Source organism: Urocitellus parryii, chromosome 3, assembly GCF_045843805.1.
Source record: "Urocitellus parryii isolate mUroPar1 chromosome 3, mUroPar1.hap1, whole genome shotgun sequence".
NCBI classification, from domain to species: domain Eukaryota; kingdom Metazoa; phylum Chordata; class Mammalia; order Rodentia; family Sciuridae; genus Urocitellus; species Urocitellus parryii.
The window spans coordinates 213,362,679-213,387,633 of record NC_135533.1 but is presented as its reverse complement, the minus strand read 5'-3'; the positions used below and the strand labels follow the sequence as shown (position 1 = coordinate 213,387,633).

The 24,955-nt window shown below is 32.3% G+C and overlaps 1 protein-coding gene across 1 annotated transcript in view; it reads right to left on the bottom strand.

The window, feature by feature from the left end:
• Positions 1-24,955, bottom strand: part of LOC144253915 (A-kinase anchor protein 9-like) — a 109,315-nt gene that overhangs the window by 22,309 nt on the left and 62,051 nt on the right. Inside the window, exons 17-23 of the mRNA XM_077796564.1 lie at positions 24,390-24,595; positions 18,980-19,212; positions 16,726-16,736; positions 9,323-9,445; positions 8,773-9,019; positions 4,691-4,867; positions 4,234-4,338 (exon numbers count right to left, since the gene is read on the bottom strand). Of these exons, the coding sequence (XP_077652690.1) occupies positions 4,234-4,338; positions 4,691-4,867; positions 8,773-9,019; positions 9,323-9,445; positions 16,726-16,736; positions 18,980-19,212; positions 24,390-24,595 (1,102 nt within the window). The remainder of the gene's footprint in view (positions 1-4,233; positions 4,339-4,690; positions 4,868-8,772; positions 9,020-9,322; positions 9,446-16,725; positions 16,737-18,979; positions 19,213-24,389; positions 24,596-24,955) is intronic.

The following is a 24,955-nucleotide window of genomic DNA, read 5'->3' as shown; positions in this document are numbered from 1 at the left end:
TGGGGAGTTCCAGTCCTAAACTATAATTTATCCTGTTTCTTTTTTTTTTCTTTTTAAATATTTATTTATTTTTTTTTTTTAGTTTGTGGTGGTCACAACATCTTTGTCTGTATGTGGTGCTGAGGATTGAACCTGGGCTGCACGCATGCCAGGCGAGCACGCTACTGCTTGAGCCACATCCCCAGCCCCTCCTGTTTCTAATAACTAATGTCTAAGACCTCTACTTAAATTTTTTGTAACACTGATATTGAACTCTGTAGACACTAAAATACATTTAGTGGTGGTACATATATAATTTCCAGGTTAGTTTATTGAAAATTGTGATGACTGTATCGTCTTCAAAATTATCTGACAGTATTTACATCTATTCTTCTCTTCTATAACAAATTTTAATGACAAGGTATTATAAAATCAACATACACATAGTTATTTAAGTTCAAAATTGCTGCCCCACCTCACATGACCTTTTTTTTTCCTTGTGACATCACTTAATAGTCAAATTTTTAGCTCTATGTCTTAAAAGCCCTGCTACTCAAAGTGTAGTCTCTGGAGCAGCAGAATAGGCATCATGTGAGAGCAAGTTTGATGCACAGAATCTTGTGCTGCACTCAAGATCTGCATTTTGGGAGCTGAGGTTGTGGCTCAGTGGTAGAGCGCTTGCCTAGCATGTGTGAGGCACAAGATCTTCAGGACCACATTTAAAAAAAAAAAAAAAAGGTATTTAGTTTCTCTACAACTAAAAATTTAAAAAAAAAGATTAAAAAAAAAAAAGACCTGCACTTTAACAAGATCCCCAGCTGACTCATATGCAGAGAAGGACTGGTTTAAAGTACTAACATTTTTATTTTAAGTAGCTGAACTTGAGACATCACATCAGACTTTAGTTTCTCCAAATGACTCTATGGAACATTCTTGTTATTCAAGCAGACTCTAGTTTCAGGCTGTCTTATAACAACACCCAAACCAGAAGAACATTAGAAAGGTTTAAACTTGTTTTACTTTTCTACCAATTGATATCTAGACTATTTGGATGACACTGATTTGTACCTATTTGAGTCTTATTTTATTTTTTAAGTGTTTTTTTTTTCTCTTAAAAAAAAAAAAGTATAGGGGCTGGGGTTGTGGCTCAGTGGCAGAGCGTTTGCCTGGCATGTGTGAGCCACTGTGTTCGATTCTCAGCACCACATATAATCAAAAAATAAAATAAAGGTCCATCAACAACTTTAAAAAAATGTTAAAAAAACTTATATATGTTCCACTAATTAGATAGCATATTCCTTGAAGTCTGGTGTTGATTTCACAACTGAACAAAAGTGCTCTACATTCAGAAACAGCTTAATAATGAATGTTGAAAGACAGTCTTTAACATTTTTCACTAACAAGCAAAATATATTCAGTGTTCTGGCATCATAGCATCATAGGGTTCCAGAATCAGTTCTTTCTGTCTGTACTAAGTACTAACCTCTCTTAAGGATCAGGTCACACATTGGCAAATTAGGAGATTTTAGAACAGAACCTATTCCCAGGGAGAGTGTTAAGGGTTAATGGGACAATGCATTTAATATACTTTCTAGCACTCAGCCCTCAGCAAAGTTAACTATTATTTACTATTTCTATCTATAAACTAGAGCTCATTAATTCTACAGAGAGCTAAAACTTACTGATCCTTTTCTCAAAATAACTATTGTCTCCACAATATTTCCTTCTCCTATAAGAAGCTGTTTTCTTCTTTTTATTCATCCCACATCTCTAAATAGTCTAATGAACTTTCAAAAAATGTTTTATACAAATCTAGGTTTTGGGAGTATTTGAACGTCTCAACTATAATGATACATAAGGATATGTTTATGTTTATACTCAATAGGACATCTGAAAACATTTGCCTAGTTTTCAGGATAGAATGCTTAAGTTATTTTCATTAAAAGACATATGTTTTAATTCTACATTCATACCTCCATTATTCAGTTATAGGTAAGAGAGTGAGTTCTGATAGAATACTCATTATAGTTATTTAAAGCAAGTAAATGAAGGTCAGCTTGTTATTTTAATCTGTATATATTCATTCAACATCTTTGGCTCTGGGTCTCTATCTGTAAAAACTGAAAGTCAGTTAACAGATGCTCTCTATGGTTTCTTATAGTTCTATACTACTAGTACCATGATCCTGAGTAAAAGGTAGATGTTTATTAGAAACTTAATTCAGGAAATTAAGGTGTTAGTAGATATATTTTACATTCAAAAGATAATAAAAATAATAGGGCATGGTGGCACATGAATGTAGTCCCAGCTACTCAGGAAGCTGATGTGAGAGGATTGCTTGAACCCTGTAATTTGGAGTTTATAGTCAGCCTGGCACTATACTTAATGGCTTCCATCTCAAAATACAAAAACAAAAACAAAAAAACCTGTGTGTGTGTGTGTGTGTATGTATGTATGTATAGAATTAGGGCTAAGGAAATAACTCAGCGATGGAATGCTTGTGTGAGGCCCTTTGAGCCCCAGAACACACACACAAATGAAGAGAAACAACTAGTAAGCTACATCAAGTATCCTTAATCAACTACCACTACTTTTAGATCCAGTTGTGAAGGTTCATTTTTTTGGGGGAGGAGATTATTCAGTATTTAAGATAAATCATTAAGTATTAATTCCTTTCAAATATACAAAAATAGTTACACACAAAAAAATGTGCTCACTGCTTCCATGAAAACTCCAAACCTAATAAACCAGAACTTCTCAGATGTTACATAAAAATGGGAAAACGATCCTTCTCACGGATCATTTCAACTATAGTAATTTCTATGGATTCCTTTTTTCTTCTTTGAACTACAAATTCACTGAACTGTCATTTTAGCTGATGTCTAAATTAGTTTTGTAAACAGATTTTCAAGTACTTATTAACAAATACTTCTACGATATTTAAGCAAAATAAGTATTTGTTAAAATAAATTTAAATGTTCTGAGAAAAATTCTATGGAAAGAGACAAAAACATAATTAAAAACATTTTAAACATTTAAAATTTACTACTATACAATGTTGAGTATTATATGTTTTAGGAAAACTATTAGTAGACAAAGAAAGTTAAAATTACTATAGCTCTAAAGGTAAATTTTCTTTTCTTGTTCTCACAGGGGTATTATTATGTTGCCTAGGCTGACCTTAACCTCCTTGGCTCAAGTGATTCATTCTCCTGCTTCAGAGTCCTGAGAAGCAGGGACTACAGGCATGCACCACCATGCCTAATTGGATCCTTCTCTTTAAGAAGGAGGTAGAAAGGCAACACAGGATAACTTTATAGTTACTTTCTTGTTATTATTATTTTGTGGTGCTGCAGATTCAAACCCACTTTGAGTTAAATTCCCATTCCTAGTTCATTATTAATCTTTTAAGCACAAGCTTCATATGTTGTAAAACAATACTATCAATTCTCAGGGAAAAGTTTAAAAAGAAAAAGGAAAGCAAGTAAACCCAAATTCACAGTAGAGAGGAGCAAAAACTCAATGCCCATAGCACGAACAGGAGAAAAGAGATGCTGCCTTTTGTCCTAACTACTACATTTCTCCACTGTCCTCTGCACTCAGCCCATACCTGCTAAATTGTCCTTTCTCCCTCTCTAAATTTCTTCTTGCTTCAAGGTGCTCACACTAGTTATCCTCTCAACCTGGAATACACTTCCTTCATAAGCTTATCAGTTCACATGTTTATTGTCTTGAAGATCAATTTAGGCACTGAATTGAGAAAGTCTATACTTTGGTTTTATTTTATTATTATTATTTTTATTTTAGTGAGAGAGAGAGGGGGACAGAGAGAGAGAGAGGGAGAGAGAATTTTAACATTTATTTATTTATTTATTTTTCTTAGTTCTCGGCGGACACAACATCTTTGTTGGTATGTGGTGCTGCTGAGGATCGAACCCGGGCCGCACGCATGCTAGGCAAGCGAGCTACCGCTTGAGCCACATCCCCAGCCCTATACTTTGGTTTTAGATCACAAACTTTATTTTGTTCAAATGGTATTTTCAAGGTAACTGATTTTAAAATAACTCAAAACATATTTTGTCATTTAAAAATAAAGTGGTAGAGCGCTTGCCTAGTATGTGTGAGGCACTGGGTTCAATCCTCAGAACCATGTAAGTAAATAAAACAAAAGATATTTGCCCATCTACATCTAATCCACACACACACACACACACACACACACACACACACACGAAAGAAAAAAAAAGTTGTTACCTCTTTTTCTTTTCTGTAGATAGCATCTCGCTCAGCTTGCAGTTGCACTTCTAGAGACAATTCTGCTTTAGCTTCTAAGGCTCCAAATTGTTTCTGGTCCTCTACCTTTAAATATATAAGAATGTTCTCAAATTTTCAGACATTAAATACTGATTATTCAGAGTGTGTGTGTGTGTGTGTGTTTGTGTTTCCTTTTGGATAAGTTGCAATTCTCTCTGACCAGTTAGGAGGACAAACTCTACATTAGTAAATATCAAAAAGTTACAGATATTCAGTCTTGAATACATTCATAGAGTCAAACAGGAACTTTTGACACTTAAAATGCATTTCTCAGATAAAAATGAAGGCTCTTTCCCATCTGCCCCCACCCTCAAGCTTTCTTATTCAAGCTCTGATGTTTGTGTATCAAACTTTTCTTCATTAAAACACTTAATAAAGTTAACTCAAAATGTCACACCTTTTGAAAATTGTCTGTGCTAACAAGTAAGGCTTGTTCCAGTTCTCTCACTCTGAACTCTAGCTTTTCAATTTCTTCATTCCTCTCTTGTACATCTCTTTGAAGCTGTTCTTTTGATAGAAGCAGCTCACTGCACTTGTCTGTTTTTTCTTTTAGATTATTTGTTAATTGTTCAACCTGAAAATATAATAAACAAAAAAATCTAAAAATTTGAAAAGTTCATAACTTTTAATTCATCTCAAAAATCATTTTTTTTTTCATAAAACATTTTGAAATGCTATATTAATTTCATTTTTTATAAGGATAGCAACTATTATCTCAAACAAAGGTTGATAGTTCCCAAGTTGATAAGAACTAGGCAGCACTAGTAAACAACAAATATTGCTTTTGCTCAACCCTTTTTAGAAAAATTTCTTTCTCTTAAGACTAAGACTTTAGCTAAGAAGAGGGGAAAACCACATTTTGAATAATGTTGAATTATCTAGTAATGGTACAATCATACTAAGACCTATGTCCTTAAAGATGGCAAATTTGTAGAGTACTTACTGACTTGCTTTCAGAATGTGAAGATAACCTGAAAAAAATCTTTCATGAATTACTTTTTGATAATAGTTATTTACAAAGCACTTTCAATCTATACATTGCACCATCCCAGAATAGAGATGAGGATGGGTGGTAAGAGAGAGCTATACATTTAGTGTCTTAATAGTTTCTCCTGCATCCAAAATAAATGATGACACATCCCAGAAATTATCCCTGAAGACTGATATGCAAGTGCCTTCAATTCAATGGCTCTGTGATAGAAGAATACAGGAAGGATTAATAAGATAATTTATGAAATTAGTTCTGATCAAGAGGGAGAGGATGTTCCTAAAAAGATAAGTGATGGTAAGAAATAAAAGAATACTACCTTTATTCAGTGAAATACTTGGAGGCAATTATACAAAATGACAATCATTATTCAGAACATTAAAAAAATGCAAGCTTAATTATAATTACAGGATTAAATTTTAACAGTAATAAAGCTACTGAGAATAATAGGTTGACTAAGTTTTGGATTAAGTTCATGAGAAAATGCTATAAAACAGGTACAATGAAATGGCATATTATAATATGTATTCACAGTTGGAATTTTTGGGTCTTCAGAAAATCAGAAGCTGGGATTAGTTCTGGCAGGGTAAGCAGAGAACAAATGGGTCACAGTGTTCCTGAGGAAACTCAAACATACCTTAAAGTTTCATGAACGAGATAGGTCAACTTTCAAATATTTTTAAAAAAATTATATAGTAGAAAATGGCAGTCAAAGTTCTAGATCTTGAATTATCTTTTGAGTTTCAATGAATAAGTCACTGTTTTTCAAAAGCTAAAAATACATTTGTTAGAAATAAGGGCAATGACTACAAACAAGGGGAATGATGACTTCTATTCTAGCAGATTTAACATTTCATTACAATGAACTTATAGGCATTTTATACTTCATTGAGGTACTTTTAAGAGAAATGAATCAAGTAAACTTCTTAGAAATTGTAGATAATTTTCAGCAATAAAATTACTTTCAGAAATAATAGTAGTTGAATTTAAGTGTTCACTAAGGGCCACACTAATACTGCTATGCAGTGGGAGTTATTACTGTCTTTATTTTAGAAATGAATAAATAGATTTGAAAGGTTAAGTAGCTTAGTTACTGTCACACATCTACTACATAGCACAGCCATGATCCACACTGGGATTGCCTTATCTCAAGCACAATCTCTTTATAACCAGGACAAGCCATCTTTAGAAATATATATGTGATATATGTATAAATATGTATAATATTTCCCATGTAACATTTGTTTAATAAATGTAGAGTTTTCTGTATGAGGAAAATGGACAGTGGGAGTGACAGAGTAGAAGCAGGGAGACTGGTCAGGAGGCCACCTCACACATATAGGCAAATAATAATGACAACTAAGACACAGGGAAATGAATAAAGGTGAAAAGAATAAAAAGATGTAGTATAAATCTGATCTATTAATGGTTTGGGATCAGGGCTGAGAAGGAGTGGGACTGAGGAAGAATTCTAGAACTTAGCAAAGAAGATGATTTAGAAGGCACAACATTTATTGAGATGAAGAAGGAATAATTTTATTCTTGTCTTTTTGATAAAGGCTAATCAGGAACCAAGAATATGATTCCTGGATATGTTAAAAATGAGACATCTATGTGGAGACAGAGTAGGCAGTTGAAAATTCAAGTACAGAGTTCAACAGAGATGTTAGGAATAAAGGAACAACTGTGGGGCAATTTACAGATGACTGGGAAGAAAATGTAAAAACGGAAGAACGAGGACTCTAAGACTAAGTCATGAGGCACCCCTCATTTATTTTGGGTAGGCAGAAGACAAATAAATACTGGAGGAGAGAGACCACACTCTACAGTAGGTGTGTCACAGCAGTCAAGAGAAGGAGATACTTATAGAAGACTGTAATGAGTGTCTCCAAATGGTTGAGTAGTATTAAAGACAGAGAGGTGATTACTAGATACAGCCAAGAGGCTTTGGGTAACCTTCATAGGAACAGTTTAAATATACTAAGGGGTATAAAATTCCAAGAAAATACATGAAATATAGAGTTCAATTAACCTTTTATATTAAAATATATTTCCACATCTTGAATCTTATTTATAAATATCTCTTTTTTAACCATTAACCCTTTTTATAAATTCACATTCTGAAACAACCCTTATACAATTTTTGATTTAGAGAAATTACTCCACTTTAATAAGATGAAATACTTTCATGTTTTTTATGGTACTATAATACTGTAATTGAAACCCAACTGAAACTTCTTATACTCTTTGTATATAAATTACACATGATAGAAAAAAAAAGATGAACTATTTTCCAAATTTACTACATAAATTCAATAGAATATTTACAATAAAATAAATATTTGCTTTAGATAAATTTAATAAGTCTTTGCCTTTATGCTCCATTTCATGACAAGATCTAAACCACCTTCACATACATTTATATATTTACCATGAAATCATGAAAAAAACCTTCAGTTTTAGAAACAAAGCAAAAACCTCAAGCAATCAAATAAGTAAGCCTAATATATTTTATTTACAATAGCAGTTGGGATCCACTTCATTTGGGATAAGAGTCCCCCTTAAAATTCTCATTTACATACTTTACACAATACCTTCTATCCAGTTAAGGTATGATTTATTCCTAATATCTATAATAGTATGAATTATATAAAAATTTTAAACTCAATATTTTCAAAGTATTTAGTAAACTCACCATTATACTTAAAGTACGGCTAAGCTTTAGTAAAGATTATGACACTTAAAACAAAAGTTGTAGAAGGGGTAACAACACTATTCTAAAAACCATCTGGTTTGTTAAATATTAGCTAGCATGTACAGTTAAAGTCACCAAAGTCATAAAAAGTGCTGAATAACTTGTAGTCAATCATTCACAACATGTTTGAGAATCAAATAAACCTGGAATACTGAATATGCAGGTATCTTTATGCTAAACACCTTTAGCAATGTTTATAAGTTTCACATTAAAAACAGAAAAAAGATATATCTCTACAGAATTAGTTGACATATAGAAAACTAAAAATAAGTTCCTTATGGTGTAAGAAAATCTAGAATCCAAGTTTGCTTTTACCTTGCCTGGAACTACTGTCAGTATGTCATGGATGTAAACAATTCATTTAGCTGGTCTAGGTATCACAATACCTATTCTCTCAAATATAATCATTCCATTTTTATTCCCATTTTATTCAGGATTGGATTCATAAACATACAAAAACAAGAATCTTAAAGACAAGCAGAATATTTTTTAAACAATTCACCTGGCACTGGAGAAATGTAATATTATCTCATTCTGCTTTCTGGAATTAAGAACACAGCCAAATTGGGACTTTTAGATCAAATTGAGCCCTTTGATACATTTAGGATGAATGGGCAGCAGTATATACCAAACAATAACAAAATAAGGTTCTATTCCGTTAACCTTATTAACAATACTTAAAATTTCATTTCTCATTATACTTATTTGTTAAACTAAATTAATATTTTATACTTACTGAATAAGGAGGGGTAGGCAGTGAAATTTTAGAAATTAGCTTTAATATGTGCCCATTTCTTTTATGAATCAAGTGGAAAATAGAAGTATTAATAATTACTGAGTTATTTTCATCCAAATGTTCACACAAAGGAAAAGGATACGGTAAAGGCACTCGAGATTCAACCTCATAAATATCTTCATCTTGTTCTTCCAACCAAGAGCCATCGAGTTTTACAGTTGCCAAATAGGTCCTGTAAGAATCCATTCTAGAAGATGAAGGAGCCAAGCTTCTTCAATTATCAGTTTTCTACTACATTTAAAAAGTTCCTTTTAGTTTATCAAGATATTCCATTCTGTTTAGTGCTATCAAATACATAAAAAATTAATTCATACTACTGAACAATAAAAAGGGTGAAAATGTCTGGGGGGGGGACCTACAAATCTAAAAAACAAAAACAAAACAGAAAGACTCCTAAATGTCTACCAGTCTTTATCCGAAGAATCCAAAATAAAACAACAAAAAACTGCACAAAAACCAAAAGCATGCAAACAAAACACCACTGTTTTACCTAGAGTAGGTAAATCCTTGAAGAATAAAAGAATGAAAACATAAATGTGTAATATGCTGAGCAATAAAACTGCTTTCGGTATCAAATTTGTCTGTAGTAATAAGTAAGCTTTCCAAGCAGAACCTGGCAGGGAAGGTCAGGTTTTAAATCTCCATAGTAGCAGTCTTGAGAAACGTAGTTGCAACATTATTTCCCTTGGTCTTGCAGCTTCGCCCTATTTAAAAGGAAAAGCTCTTCCAAACGCAGCTGCTCAAATAGCCTTGCAGGCTGAGCCAGAGGATTCTAGTCAGTGTCCCCTGAGGAAAAGGTCAGAACAGAGGGTGTGGTCTAATGTCTTTACCTATATGTGCACTGACAGGTGGAATGTGAATTAATACGCCCACAAAAAAGCCTGCCTAACAGGATCCAAGTTCCAAGTCAGATCTTTGAAAGAGTTATTTAGAAAAGTTTATAATAATGTGTCTAAGATAAGCTGGTATTTTTCCACCCTACTAAAAATTGTTTTAGTTAAAAAAATGTGAATAAAATGTTTGAGTTTACATTACTAATCAGCTATTCAAGCATATCAAATAATCATAATTATTTCTGGAAATTAAATTAGAATTTCTTTTTGATAATTCCTTAGATGTAATACTTTTGAGCAGCCACTGAGGCTAAATATAGATAATTCAGTTATAACTTATTTTCACATTGACTTATTTATAGAGTGCATATTAAGGAAAAAATTCTTTTTAGAGCCACTTTGAAAGTCGATAATTACACCACTTAAGGTAGCCTATGAACCCTGACTGAAATGTAAAAGCGACAAATTGTCCATAATAGTTAGCTTCAGGTTGTTCCAGAAGCCTGAGCAATACTGAATGAACCAGCCATTCATAATTTTAAAAGATAAATAACTTACTTATTACTAATAAAAGACTCTCAATGATTAAAGTTGTTTTAAATAAAAGAAAAGACTTTCATTTTGGTGCCTTTTTTCCCCATCTGGTAACTGAATATCCTAAACCCACAAAGCCTTTATCTAAATGGAAAAAAAACATACTAAAGCAAGTGACAGGCTTAAAAAGGCCTTTTATAGCTACTCTGACTACATAAAGTAGTTTCTAAGAGCTAGTACTTAAACCCTTCTCAGCAGACTAGTAACTGAGGCAGAGAAAATGAAATTGTTTTATATACAAGTCCCAAAGTTGCAAGGAGATGTAGTTGGGGAGGGGCAGTTGCTTCTTAAAGAAAAATTTTGTTTATTACAGTTTCTTATATCCTGCAGTTAGTCTGTCAAGATGTTTTAACACCTATATGAGATGGAGGCCTGACCTTATGACTGTTGCAGCTAAATGTGATTTTTTTTTAAAGAGAGAGTGAGAGAGGGAAAGTGAGAGAATTTTAATATTTATTTTTTAGTTATCGGCAGACACAACATGCTTTGTTTGTATGTGGTGCTGAGGCTTGAACCCGGGCCGCACGCATGCCAGGCGAGTGCGCTATCGCTTGAGCCATATCCCCAGCCCAAGCAGCTAAATGTGATTTTAATGAAGCTCCAGCAGACGTAAAATCATCAATACCCTAGCTGTTCACACTTTATGAACTGGTGGATCCCACACCTAGCCTATGAGATACCTCTTAAAATACTCTTTCTCTGCTTCTTTTGCAAATTAGTTATTTTGATAATCATCCAATTTCTCTCATTTGAGGTAAAAACAAAACTGTGGGTAAGAAATAATTATTCATAAATAGCAGCATTTAAGTCAACATAAGAATTAACAACAAGGAAAGAAAAAAGAAAGAAAGAATAGCTAAGGAGAAAAATAGACTCAAAGAGTAACAGATAAAGATGACCCAGAATGTGGCAAACAGTCTTTGTAATAATATATTAACTAGTGGCATACTACATTAATTGATATTCAGAAAGAATACAAAATAAAATAATAACAACAAAAAACTGCACAAAAAGCAAAAACAAAACACCATTGCTTTACCTACAATAGGTAAATCTTTGAAGAATGAAAGAATTGAAAACATAAATGTGTAATAAGTTGAGCAATAAAATACCTTTAAATTAAATGATATACTAATATTTTCACCCCAGTTTTGGAAACACATAGAACTTATTTCCATTAACATAAAACAAAAATCTTTATAAGTAAGGTGTGTCCTCTTATGACTAGGAACATGGGTCATGGTAAGAAACTAACTACAAATTTAACTACTGTTAAAAATGAATGAAAAAAGACTCAAAAAGTAGTAAAGAAGAGTCTGGATGATGGCATATGGTGATTCTGACAATAATTCAAGTTATATTCAATTTTGCTTTTTCCTCTAGTTTAAAAGCATATAAACCTTTCTGCAATTAAAAACTTAAAATACAATGACTTCAATTTCTAGAAACACATTTAACTGTCCAGACTATCTCCTTATCCTCGGGTTTCAGAAGATCATGACTTTACCATATACAGGAGGCTATTAATTGACAGCATTGAGCTACATTTCCCCAATGAAAAAGGTTTACATTAATCATATAATGTCAAGCCATTTAACCTTTTTTTCCCTGTAAATTATTTCCTTCAAATTGTAAAACACTTCTGCTGCTGTCTTTTGGTCTTCACTTTATTTACTTATTTCTCTAAATTATTTAATGGAGGGACTAACTCCTGCATACATTACCTGACCAATGCTAAGCACACTGGGGGCAATACTTGATGGCAAAATGTGTTTCAGTACTTATAATTATGATTAAAACAAAAAGCTTAGCCTGATATTTAATTCTCAGATTCCCCTTTGAGAAATTATAGAAGCATGTAGCTTTGATTCCATTATTCTAAAAAATGAGAACTAGTAAACTCACAATAGTGCCTTATAATGAAAATCATTCTGAGAGAATAAATTATTCATTAATTTCTTCCAAGGAATTGTTTTTTTATTTGCATTAAGTTTTATCTTTTATTGACAAATAATGATTGAATATTTTGAGGTACAAAGTGATGTTTTCTTACATGCACACACTGTGGAATAATCAAACACATCCATCACCTCAAATATTTATTATTTCTTTGTGGTTAAAAATTCTCTCCTTCAGCAATTTTGAAATATATGTTAACTATTATCACTATGCTGTGTAATAGAACACCAAAAATTATTTCTCCTCTCTGAAACCCCCCCTCCCCCAAAGACTTCCTAAGAGAAATATTTTTTGGTAAATACTCTCCTTGGCTCTAAATAATAACCTTTGGATTCCATAAAACTTCAATTGTTGAAAGATTAACTCCCGTAAAACAGACGTTTCTATTTCCACCTAACTGAAAAGTGTTTTTGAACTGATTCTCAAAGATAATTTTTCTGCAGAATTGGAGAAAGACCACTAAATAAAGATTGTATTATAGAGATTATCTTTCTTTTTTTTATTGTTGGTCGTTCAAAACATTACATAGTTCTTAATACATCATATTTCACAGTTTGATTCAAGTGGGTTATCTTTCTAAGGGCCTTAGAAGATTTTCTAAGCATGTTTTGTCACATTACGTTGAAAGCTATTCCAACAAATTGGAAAACTACCAAACTCCACTGAAATCGTTCCTGTTAAGTTTGCCAACAATCTCTGGATTTCAAAATTCATTTCTCAGTTATAGTTATGATTAAAACTAAAGAATAACTAAACAAAAATCTTAGTCTGCTCTTTAATCCTCAGATTCCCAGAAGGCAGAAGTAGTAGTGGTTAAGACCATGGATTCTGAAACTAACCTGGGTTCCCACTCTAACTCTCCTTAACTTATAAACCTGGGCAAATGACTTCTCTAACTGGTTTCTATGTTTCTGCTCTCCTTGTACTTTCACCACCCTCTACCTACTCTATTCTATTTTTTAACGATAGTCAAAGTGTTTATTTTGGAAAATACAAGTTAGATTCTCTAACTATCTAAAGATGGAAACAATCTATATGTCTTTTAAACAGTAAATGAATAAACAAACTGCTGCAATTTCCCTCACTTATTAAAAAGGAACAAACTATTATTAGACATAACAATATAGATGATTCTTAAATGCACTTTATTAAGGTAATAAAGCCTGACCCCAAAATTACATGATGCAAGTTTTCATTTATGACACTTTGGAAAAAGCAAAACTGTAGGAAAGGAAAGCAAGCCAGTGTTTACCACAGGCAGGAGGTAACAGAGTGGCTGACTATAAAAGAGCAGTACCTGGGAATGTTGGGGTGATGAAACTATTTTATATCATGACTGTAAGTGATGTAGATGACTCTACACACCTGTCATAACTGAAAGAACTGTCCACAGAATGATCTTTTTCATATATTAATAAGAATGAGGAACTCAATGGAATAAAAAAAATCATAAATAAGTTATGACTGTTATATATATGAATAAAAATTACAAATGAGTTATGACTGTTATATATAAATATTCATGTATTATATTCATATATATTTGAATATATATGTGAATGTGTTTGTGTGTGTATGTGTGTTTGTGTATTCATATATGAAAAAAACCACACCAACAGGGTGAGAGAGAAAAGAGTTAACTAAGGTACTTGAAAAACAATATTTTGACTGTATATGATAAGGCTAAAAACAAAAGGTACTACACACAAATAATGTAGTCTAGTTAGAGAATTTGTTTTTCACAGGGGTGTAGGATAGCAATTCTGAAATTACATATGTGTATATTATGGTTGAGCAAACAAATAAAAATGCAATTGAACATGAGACTCTCTTTTTCACTGTTGGAGAACAAAGTTACTAAGAAAAAAGGGCAGGGCAAAACAAATGCTGTGGTACCAGAACTGGGGGCTCAGAATGAATTTATGGATTTTTAAATTATACATGTATACAGAGAGATTCAGGTATAGATAGAAGGATTAGCATACAAAGATATATTTTTAAACTATCCACTAACAGGGCTTAGAAGTAATGACATCCTAGTAACAATGAGAACATCTAGTACCTAGATCTTGGTTTCTAGATAGTATTTTCCAATAAAAGAAATATGAATTTCATGAAGAAGTGATTGATTCTAAAGTTAGGGTAGGAAAAATACAAGATGGGTTTGAAGCTTCTTGTAGTACCAATACTCAAAAAAGCAAGTACACTTCAAAAGGATGTACCTCAAAAAGTTCTTAATGCCAAAGCTGAAACAAAACAAAGGATTAGATTACAACTAAAGTGATAAATTAGTCATGAGTCTATACTGATATTGATTAGAAGTGAAGATATAGCTCATATAGCTAAATAAATAAATAAAACAACGAGGAAAGTATAAAATTACCATTAGAACACCATAGTAATAATTACTGCATGCAAGATCCAACAATGGATGTAAGAATATTAGATAAAAGAAAGTTAAGGAGAAAAGGTTATTTGCATAGTATCAAAGTACCTCCTCCAAGATAGTTATTCATTACAAAGGGGAAAACAGTAACATTACAGTTGAGAAACCCAGCAGATATCACAAGCAATGAAGATTAACATTACCTGTAATAATGACATATTGACTCACATAACCAGGCAAGAAGCACAAGATGGGCATAGCATTTTTGTGCTAGTATCAAAAATATACAGGCTTCATATAATCACAACAAACATCAGACAAATCCAAACTGAGGAACATTCTAAAAAATAACTGACCAAAAGACTCAAGTATTGTCAGAGACTGGTGAAACCAAAGATGACATGACAACTAAGTACAATGTGGGATCTGGGAATGAATCTTGGAACAGAAAAACGTCATTATAGGAAAAACCAATGAAATCTAAATAGTTTATACTTTAGTTAACAGTACTGCAGCAATTTTAATTTCTTAGTTTTATAATTATATTATAGTTATGCACTATGTTAATGTTAGGGAAAGCTGAATGAGTGATTGGTACATGGAAACTCTCATAGTTTTAGAATTTTCTGTAAGCTTAAAGTTATTTTAGAATGAAAAGTTAAAAACTGTCCCCTATGACTTTAACATGAAGAGTTAAAGAGAGAAGAGGTCAGAGTATAATCTGGTTTCCAGATACCCTCTGACCTTCTCTCCCATGCCTCTTTCCACTCTCCTTGCTCCAGCTGCCCTGTCCTCTGTCAAGCACACCCCCTGGCTTTTCTAATTGCTATTCCCCTGCCTAAACATTCTTTCCCATTTACCTGTGTATTAGCCTCCCACTCTTCTTTAAGGAATATGAATTTATATCACTTTATCAGAGAGGCCTTTACTAATTTTCCTCGATAAAATACTCTCTTCTTCCATTATGCTGTACTTCCCTTTATTCTTTTTCACAGCAGTTATTACCATCTGTGCATCTATTTATTATTGGCCTCCACCATTAAATTATGAGCTCCTTCGAGCAGGGATTTTGTCCATTTCCCTTATCACTGTATCTCTAATATCTAGAACAATAATTGTTATATAGTAGGCACTCAAAACTTCGCTGAATGAATGAATGAATGAATGACTTATCTCAAACATCAAATCCCACAGTAAGCTTTACGGCCTGCACCTTACCCCAAACTGTCAGATGCTATTCAGAGTATCCTGTGCAGAGTTATTTGCTTGTATTTAACTGAAAGCACAAAGATATCATAACAGTGCCATTTTGTTATAAAAATGAAGAAAATAAATCAAGGTTAAAGGAAGAAGAAGCAAATGATAATATATTAAAGAGGAAAATGGGATACTAATTATTTCACAAAGATGTTACACTTTATTTTGTGTCAATTTAACGATTAAATTATTCATTTGGTTCATAATATTTTAGTTATTAACAATATTCTGAAGAAGTCATTGGATTTAAACATCTATCCATGGTTAAGATTAATAATTGATCTGCAGTTAGTTTTAAAAACTGTCACAAAGCTCCTATTCCCTTACTTTAGCACTTAACAAACTGAGACTCATTTGGAAAATACCGTGACCAGGCTCTTACTGCACATCACTACCTAGTCACATAAACAGAGAGTTGTCATGTGTTATGGACTTGACCTAGGAAACTGAGTGTTTCAGGAAGATCCCACACACTTAACTGTTGACTAATGGCAGTTTTAATGACTATGGCGAAGTTTTCTCTAGTTGTCTGTAAGAGCAAATAATCTGTAGAAACCACTGCTCACTTGTCATTTTCCATGGTGATTATCAAAAGATAAATACTATAGTACATAAACCATAATGTGCATAATTTATAGTGGCATTGAAGAGTAGCAACACTATCAACAGTGGTCAAGTTCCAGGTCAAAAGTATGTTATAAGGATCAAGAAAGAAAAAGTAGGAATGCAATTGTAGCTCAGTGGTAGAACACTTGCCTAGCGTGTGTGAGGCACTGGGTTCCATCCTCAGCACCACATTAAAAAATAAATAAATAAATAAATAAAATAAGGTTATTAAAAAAAGAAAGAAAGAAAAAGTATTACCAATTGTTTTCCTAGTAGAAAAAGTATAAATCATAGAATATAAACACTAATATGACTGAAATAAGCATAAACAAAACAAAAAGAAGAATTTAATATAGAATTATCTATACTATACAACTTTCATAGAATAAAAGGGATAATTAAGATGCATATGCATTCAAGCTTTAAGTACTGACTCAACTGACTCAGTGGACCTGCATACTCTAGAAGTGGTTTACGGATAAGCATTCTAAAAGAGAGAGAATGCAGACCTAGGCTAATTATAAGACTTAAAAATATAGTAAATCTTGGTAAAAATGTGTATTTTTTAATGTTAACTATGGAATATCACATTTCAACACAACATTTACAATGTCAATGTTTGAGTTTAAATAGTCTGCTCAACTTTGGGCTAAAGGAAAGGTGACTATAAAATTCTCTGATCCAAGAGTGTAAAATTAATGTCTTAATAATACAAATGAAGCTGAATTTTATGGGTACCATTTCATTTCCTTACAAATACTTAGGATGTTGATAATGAAAAATAAAATAACTCTTCAGAACTTTGAATATAGGACCACCACTGATTTTTTTAAAAATTTAAATCATTTTTCCTACTCTTGGCAAATAACAATATTTGCCAAGAGTAGGAAATAATAATATTCTTGAGCTTTCAAGAATATTATGTCTTTGGTTCTCTGTGATGCTCAAGTAAATTTTTGAGTTACTGAAATAGATGCTTTAATCATTTTGTACATGCTACAAAAGAAAGCTCTCGAGAAACAAGAATTGCCCAAGGTTAGAAATTTCATCTGCTATTTAACCACAGGCCTCAGAATTAATCTATGAAAACATTTTTGGGAACTACATAAGGCATATGTTTGCTTTAGTTTGGCCAATCAAGGTGCAAACCAGAAGATATATTTAGCTAACTATTTATTCCCTATCCTTTCCCCCAGTGTTGGGGATAGAACTTAGGGCCTTGCATATACTGGGGCAAGTGCTCTACCACTGAGCCATATAACAGGAAATACATTATGATGAATTTCCCTGACAAGTTAGTGAATTCCCCTTACAATATGTGGTATCTCAAGAGTCTTTTCAAGGTATAATTCATATTCTATCACAGAAAAAAGGTTTAGTTTGTTTCCAAACAGAAAAGAATACCTGGAGAAAATTCTGGGTAAGTGTCATATCTGAAGACCATTCAAAGAACAAATATTTCAACAGAAATGTATGTTATTTTGATAATTCCTTCCTCATTGAATCCAAGCAGCATATTAAAAGTATCAGGGGGTGGGACAGTAGATTGATATGAGAAGTTAACCAACTAGTAGGGAATAAACGAATCATTTTAAATGTCAATAATTGAAGAAACAGCTTAAGTCAATAATTTAACCCTAATAGAAATGAATCAGGTATTAAAATGCAAAATATATATTTGTCATAGTTACTATATCTAATAGTCACCGCTATTGCAGAAACATGCCATATTAAATAATTTATTAGAGAAAAAAGTACCAAAGAAAAGCCAGTCATCAGAACAAGAGCTCAAAGACATTCTTTCAACTTCTCAAACTTAATATTTAAAGAACAATATTTTTTTTGAGAATTTTAATATTTATTTTTTAGTTTTTGTCAGACACAACATCTTTGTTTATATGTGGTGCTGAGGATTGAACCCGGGCCGCACGCATGCCAGGTGAGCGTGCTACCGCTTGAGCCACATCCCCAGCCCGTAAAGAACAATATTTTAAAGGAAAAATTGCTCATACTAATTTCCTACCAAGAGATAATTTGTAAGGCGAATTAATCTACTCATCTTTATAAAAATAATGTAAAAATCAAGTGAAGGAATTGCAAGTTTGATATGTAATACAATAATGGTATGTTATGACATACTACAACATATAGTTTTAGACATTTCCACTACAACATATAGTTTTAGAGATTCCTTATAGTATTAAATAACATTTTAATGGAACATTTCACACAATAGTGAAGTTAAAATCTCTTTTGATATAAAAAAAGGTAATGTGTAACAATCTAGAAAATCTGGATATTAAAACATCAATGAGTTTTTGAACTGGAAGAGCTCATCATTACATTGCCTTCACCACCAAAAACAAGACTACTAAAACTAATATTGTTATCACAAACACAGCCAATTATTAAAGAGAAGCCTAAATAAATTTCTGTGGGACAGTAGAGAGAAATATTTACTCATTTATGCCTTATGCAATATTCAGTAGGTAGTAATAATTAAGGAGTTTACCTGACTACTAGTTTCACTTAGAGCTTCCAGTATTTTTTCAACTGCTGCTTGTAGTCGAGAACTAATATTCAGCATTAATTCTTCATTTTCAGGATCTATTTCAGTTCTAGCAAAACCAATCCTTATAAGGTGCTGTGATAATTCTGTTCCTTCCTCAGTTACTTTAAAACACATGCTATTATCAGTTCTTGGCATATCACTTCCAGAATAAGGGGGTATGGATCTGTCTATAACTAGAATAACAAAATGTTAAAGGCATACATTAATAACAATAATTTCACTTTAAATTTTTAAAATCTAGTCAAATTGAAATCATTTTTCAAAGTACATGTGTTTTAATAACAGCATTATAAAATTGCAGAATTTAAGATTTGGGTTATTTAGTAATTTTTCTTTAGTAAAAGTTTTGGGGTTTTTTTGGGGGGCGTACTGGGGATAAAACCCAGGGCCTCGCACATAATAAGCATGTGCTGTATTGTTGAGCTATACTCCCAACCTGATAAAAACTTTTTAAGATAACTTTTAATAGATATTTATCAAATGTCAAGCACGTAGAGTTTGCTAAGAAATGGGGACACAAAGGAGACAAAATCTGGTTCCTATCGTGAAGGACTTTACAGTATAATGAAACAACACACATATATACATAAGGAAAAAAAAACTCTATTGTGCAGTGGGATGTAACAGGTTACTGAAGAATAGAATAAGTGCTCCTAATTTGTTTGGAGTAACCTGACTTTTAAGCATTACATATTTGAACATTACCTGCTCTGGCTACAGATTAAAAGAAACAGATAATTTTGTAGCTTGATATTTTTGTAAAAAGTATATTGGGAAGAAATTAGGATGATGAGCAGTGCTAATTTAACTACAGACACTGTTACCATACTATCAACATTATTGTTACATCTTACGTAAGAAAATCTGGTTGACATAGGCAGATGATAAGCTTTGCAACTGAACAGAGGAGTATTAATGGAATATGTGGAGATACATAAACTGTTAGAAATGTGGGTGCAGAATTAGGGGTCATCTGTAAAAAGGTAAGAGTGTAAACACTGAAAGTGGTTACATCCGTTTTAGGAGTGATATTTAGTGAAAGGAGGAAACAAAGTTGGAGCCTCTGTATATCATAAGCTAATAAAAGAAGCCATATAAGAAATATCAGATAGACAGGAAAGGGATGTTCTAGAAGAGAACATTTCAAAAAGGAAAAGACTTTAGCGAAGTTATTTGCCTAGAAATACAAACAGTCAAGGATTATGCTATGAATTTAATGACTGAAAAGTCACTGTTCTCCTCAGAAAGAAGTGTTGGTACTATAAGAACAGAAACTATAGTCAGTTAAAGCAAGAGTTAGTCTATTCTTTTTAAGTTTTTATACCTTCATTTTATATATACATTTTTTATGCAGTGCTGAGGATTGAACCCAGAGCCTCACAGGTGCTAGGCAAGCACTGAGCTATATCCCCAGCCCAGTCTCTTCTTGCTTATTCTCTTATGAAGTATACTGAAGTTTACCTTGCAGGATGTGTGTGTGTGTAAGTTAAAAGAAACAAATAGTTATTTTTATGAATATAAAGTGAAATTTTATGGTACAATATGACATTTTGTGGTACAGAGAAGCAAACAATGGTGAGAAAATGACTGAAGATTCTGTGTATACATGGGAATAAATCTAAAACACAAATTACAGAAAACACAAGCACAAGGTGAAACAAAGCCATTTATAAATGATCACTGAGTGTTAGTTTTTTTTGGAATGGCAACAACAACAACAAAAATAGGTAATAAAGCACCTAGAAAAGATAAAGATGTCAATCAGCTTAATGTATTTTTCAGGGCTGGAGGTGTAGCTCAGTAGTAGAGTGCTTGTGCTTGCCTGGCCTGAGAGAGGTCCTAGGTTCAATTCTTAGCATGCATGCACATACACACATACACACACACACACACACACACACACACACACAAATAGAAGATAGAAATTATATGAAATAATCTGAATATGTTCCATTAAAGAAACAAATTTGTTTGTTCCTATGAAACAAAAGAGAAAGACAGCAAAATTATAATTACCCATAATGACTAGTCTGGGGGAAAAAATCTGAGGACAAAAAAAAAGAAGGGCTATTTTATAACATGCCAACAGAAATCAAGAACAGGCAATTTGGTGAACAGAATCACTTGGGTGGTGAACCAACCACTCAGATGTATGTTGTAAACACAGCAAATAATAGTTATTCAAGTCTTTTAGTCATATACTTTATGAATTATACCATTCATTTCCAGATGCATAATGGTAAGTTTTTCAGGTTAAAGGAGGGTGAGCAATATCATAGTGTCTTCCCAGCCTCAGTGGCTCACTGAAGACCTCTATGGTTCCAATTGGAAATCATGCGAATCAAGCTTGACCCAAGTGTCTGACAGATAAAAACTGTACTAAAAGATACGGAGTGGAGACTTAAAGAAATTTGTCCAAAGTCACATTAGGGCAGAAAAAAAAAATGAGGCTTTCTCATTACTAATCCAGTATTCTTTCTATAACTTCCCACTGCTGCAAAAGGAAGCTGAAGCAAACAAACTTCAATCCATGGACTCCTAGAGGAAAGATGAGCATTCTACCCCTAAAATATCACACTGCAGACCTAAAAGAAATTTTCTTTCAATAACCTAGGGAACTCATTTTTATGAACTGATCTAATATCCACTCAGGTTCAAGTGATTTGACATTTGGCCAAAGTTTCCTTTCAATTTCATAAACTAGTTTGCTTTTACGAGGAAGTGAATATTAGCACAATCATTTATTATTTTCAAGTGTTAACAAGTTCATACATGTTTAAAGCCTAAACAAGTTCAGGCTTGAAGGCGGAAACTACATCACAAGTGATACTTTAAAAAAAAAACCAACAAAAGTTGATTCACAATCAGATTAAGCCTTAATTTTTTTTGTTATGGTAAATAACACAAATCTTTCAAAGGTGCATTTTAGTTTTTACAGAAATGCTTCCATTAAGAATGTGAAGAAATGTCAAAAGAACTTCTTACATATGGGGCATATTGTCAATATTTAAAGCCAGTATTTTCATAAAATAAATGTTTTAAATCATAAACTCTATTAATTCAATATATCCTTAAAGATGCAAACTAGGTAAGTATACCTCAATGATACTTAATTTTATTAATAAAAGTAACATAGCCAGGCATGGTGGTACATGCCTATAATCCCAGCAACCTGGGCAGGAGAAGTATGGGAAGTTTAAGAGCAGCCTTGGCAACTTAAACCAGGCTCTACACAACTTAAGATAAAAAGGGCTGAGTTACAGATTAGTGGTTAAGTGTCTCTGGGTTCAATTCCTGGTACCAAATCAAACCAAAGAATGATTTGTAAATACAAAAATATAAGATTGAGTTAATTAAATGGACCAGCAGAATTATCTGTGCCACAATATTTTACACAATGTATTTCTTAACTTTGGATTGAATTTTTCTTCTAATGTTTTCTGAATCAACAGTTGATTTCAACAGTTAACATTTTTAAAGATCAATAATAATAATAATCAATAATAATAATCATAATCAATTCATTTATGTACAAAATGGTTGTAAGTAAAATATTAAGTATGATTTAATCTTCCCTTGAACAGTAATCTCAGTGTTTCCTTTACTAGACTATGAACTACTGTAAAACAGAGATGATACAGAAATTGCTGAATAAGTGTTTATAGAATTGAACAGATAAAGTTGCTTATAATTAACAAACTATTGCTAGATATGTTAAAATAGACACTATCTATGGATACAGATAGTGGATAGAGGATCTGCTTTCTCCAAGAAAATGAACATAAACATTATCTTCTGTGCTTGCTTGATCTCAATTATCAATTTGTCTTTATAACTCAGCATACTGCTGCTTAAGTAGTTGCTGTTGTTTGCTGAATATTCAGTAGCCATTTTAAGAAATATCTCTGAGAAATGCTAACAAAAAGGCAAAAAATATTTTTGCAATGTACAGAACATTCCTTAGAGTGTCTTTTGAATATGGAAGTCAATCTAGTACAGTTCTTACCAACAGAACAGCAAAATTCCTCCCTAGATGATTAAGTGAAACCAATTAATTACCTTAAAAATTTTTTGGTAGTCACTTTTATAAGTTTTAGGTATTTTCAAACATTACCTAATTCTTCTTAATACATCAAGATCCATATATAGACATAATAGTCCTTCATTGAGAACTTAACCAAAAGTAAGTTAATTTGAAAAATATATCTACCTAGTTTGAAAAGAGTAAATGTGGAATAAAGGGTTTTACAATTCAGGATTATTTCATCTTGCATTTTACTAAAAATGGCATTGAAAATTATTTTTGAACTCACCTGAAGTGTTTTTAATTCAAATTTATTTTAAATTCCAAATCAATCTTTTCTCTGTAGTCAAAATGTACTGATGGCTAACTAGTACTTAAGCAAACCTTCTGTAATTGGAATACTTTCTATTTTTCCCCATGAAGCTTAAAAACTAGAATGTTTCAAAAATTGTAAAGCTCTGGCATTTCAGAATATTTCCCTCTACCTGAGCAGAAGTGGTTGGATGTGAAATGATAGTGAACTATAGGCTTGACCTTCTAATTTAAGAATCCAGGGCCTATTTCTCTGGAAGCACCTGACTAACCTTTCCCCTCTTTGATTTCCTGATATCTTCTCCAGCAAGGAAAAAGGAACAGAAAAAACAAGACAGATTGGAGGTCAGCAATGTGATGGTAAAAATTTAAAATAAGAGTGTACAATCATAGATATAAAAAAATGTGTTCTATATGTGTAATATGAATAGTAAAACATTCTGCTGTCATATATAACAAATTAAAATTTAAAAAAATAAAATTAAAAAAGAAATTAAAAGAAGAGCCCAACCCACACAGCTACACGAAGATGACAGAATTAGGAAAAAAGCCATCTCATAACAGGACCTAATCATTATATCTACACACAAAAACTGTCAAACCACTTTTCCAAAAGGAAGAAAGGACCTAACAGAGGATAGTCTTTGGTTTCTTATAATCACATTCTTCTATCTATCTCAATGAAAACTGGTGCTGGATTCCTACAAGTTCTTTATTTTAAGCTTTCCTGATTTACAGGAACTTTTCCTTTATAAGTGGAGAAATGAAAGAGTCTTCTTGGTTTGTGTAGGCATACCAAGGTATATAATGGCAACTCTAAAACATTCACTTGCAAATGCTATACAATAACACATATAGTGCTTGGAACAGAGTGGCTTTGTGTTTAGAGGTGCATTTGTTGAAAAATACTTGAATATTCTCTCTCCTATATATTCTACACACAGAAAAAGTGCCTTGAACTCAGCAAGATCATTTGAAGATGATTATTTGACAAGCGTATGAAACTAGTATTACCTCTTATGTGTTCCTCTTGGATAGTTGACTTTACAGATGCCTCTGATTCTGACCTCCAAATAAGGCTGACTGATGACTGGCCTTTACTAGATCTATCTAAAATCCCAAGAACATGGCGGCCAATAGTTTCTTCAACAGCTATGGTAGTCTTTACAACTTCTAAGAGGATCTTCAGAAGTCTGTTATTAGTTTTCTGGAGGGCAAACCTATACAGATTAAAAAAAAACACATTTATTAAAATATTTAATCTCTTTATAAAACATTTAATCTTAAAATATTTATTTATTAAAATATTTAATCTTTTTATAGGATAAAGCCTTTGCTACTATCTCACCAAAAACACAATGCAAAATATGTGTTTGGTGAAAAATATCATATAGATTTGCTCTATTAAAATAACACAATAGCACCTACAATGAAGTGCTTCTTACTCTTAATTTATTTTTTAAAAAAGTGATTTGTTTAGAAAACAAATGTATAACATTTTAAAGGTGCATTTTATTGACCTGAAAGAAATCAAATAATTATATTTTTTAAGATAGTAATTAAATTGGAAGAAAACTTTA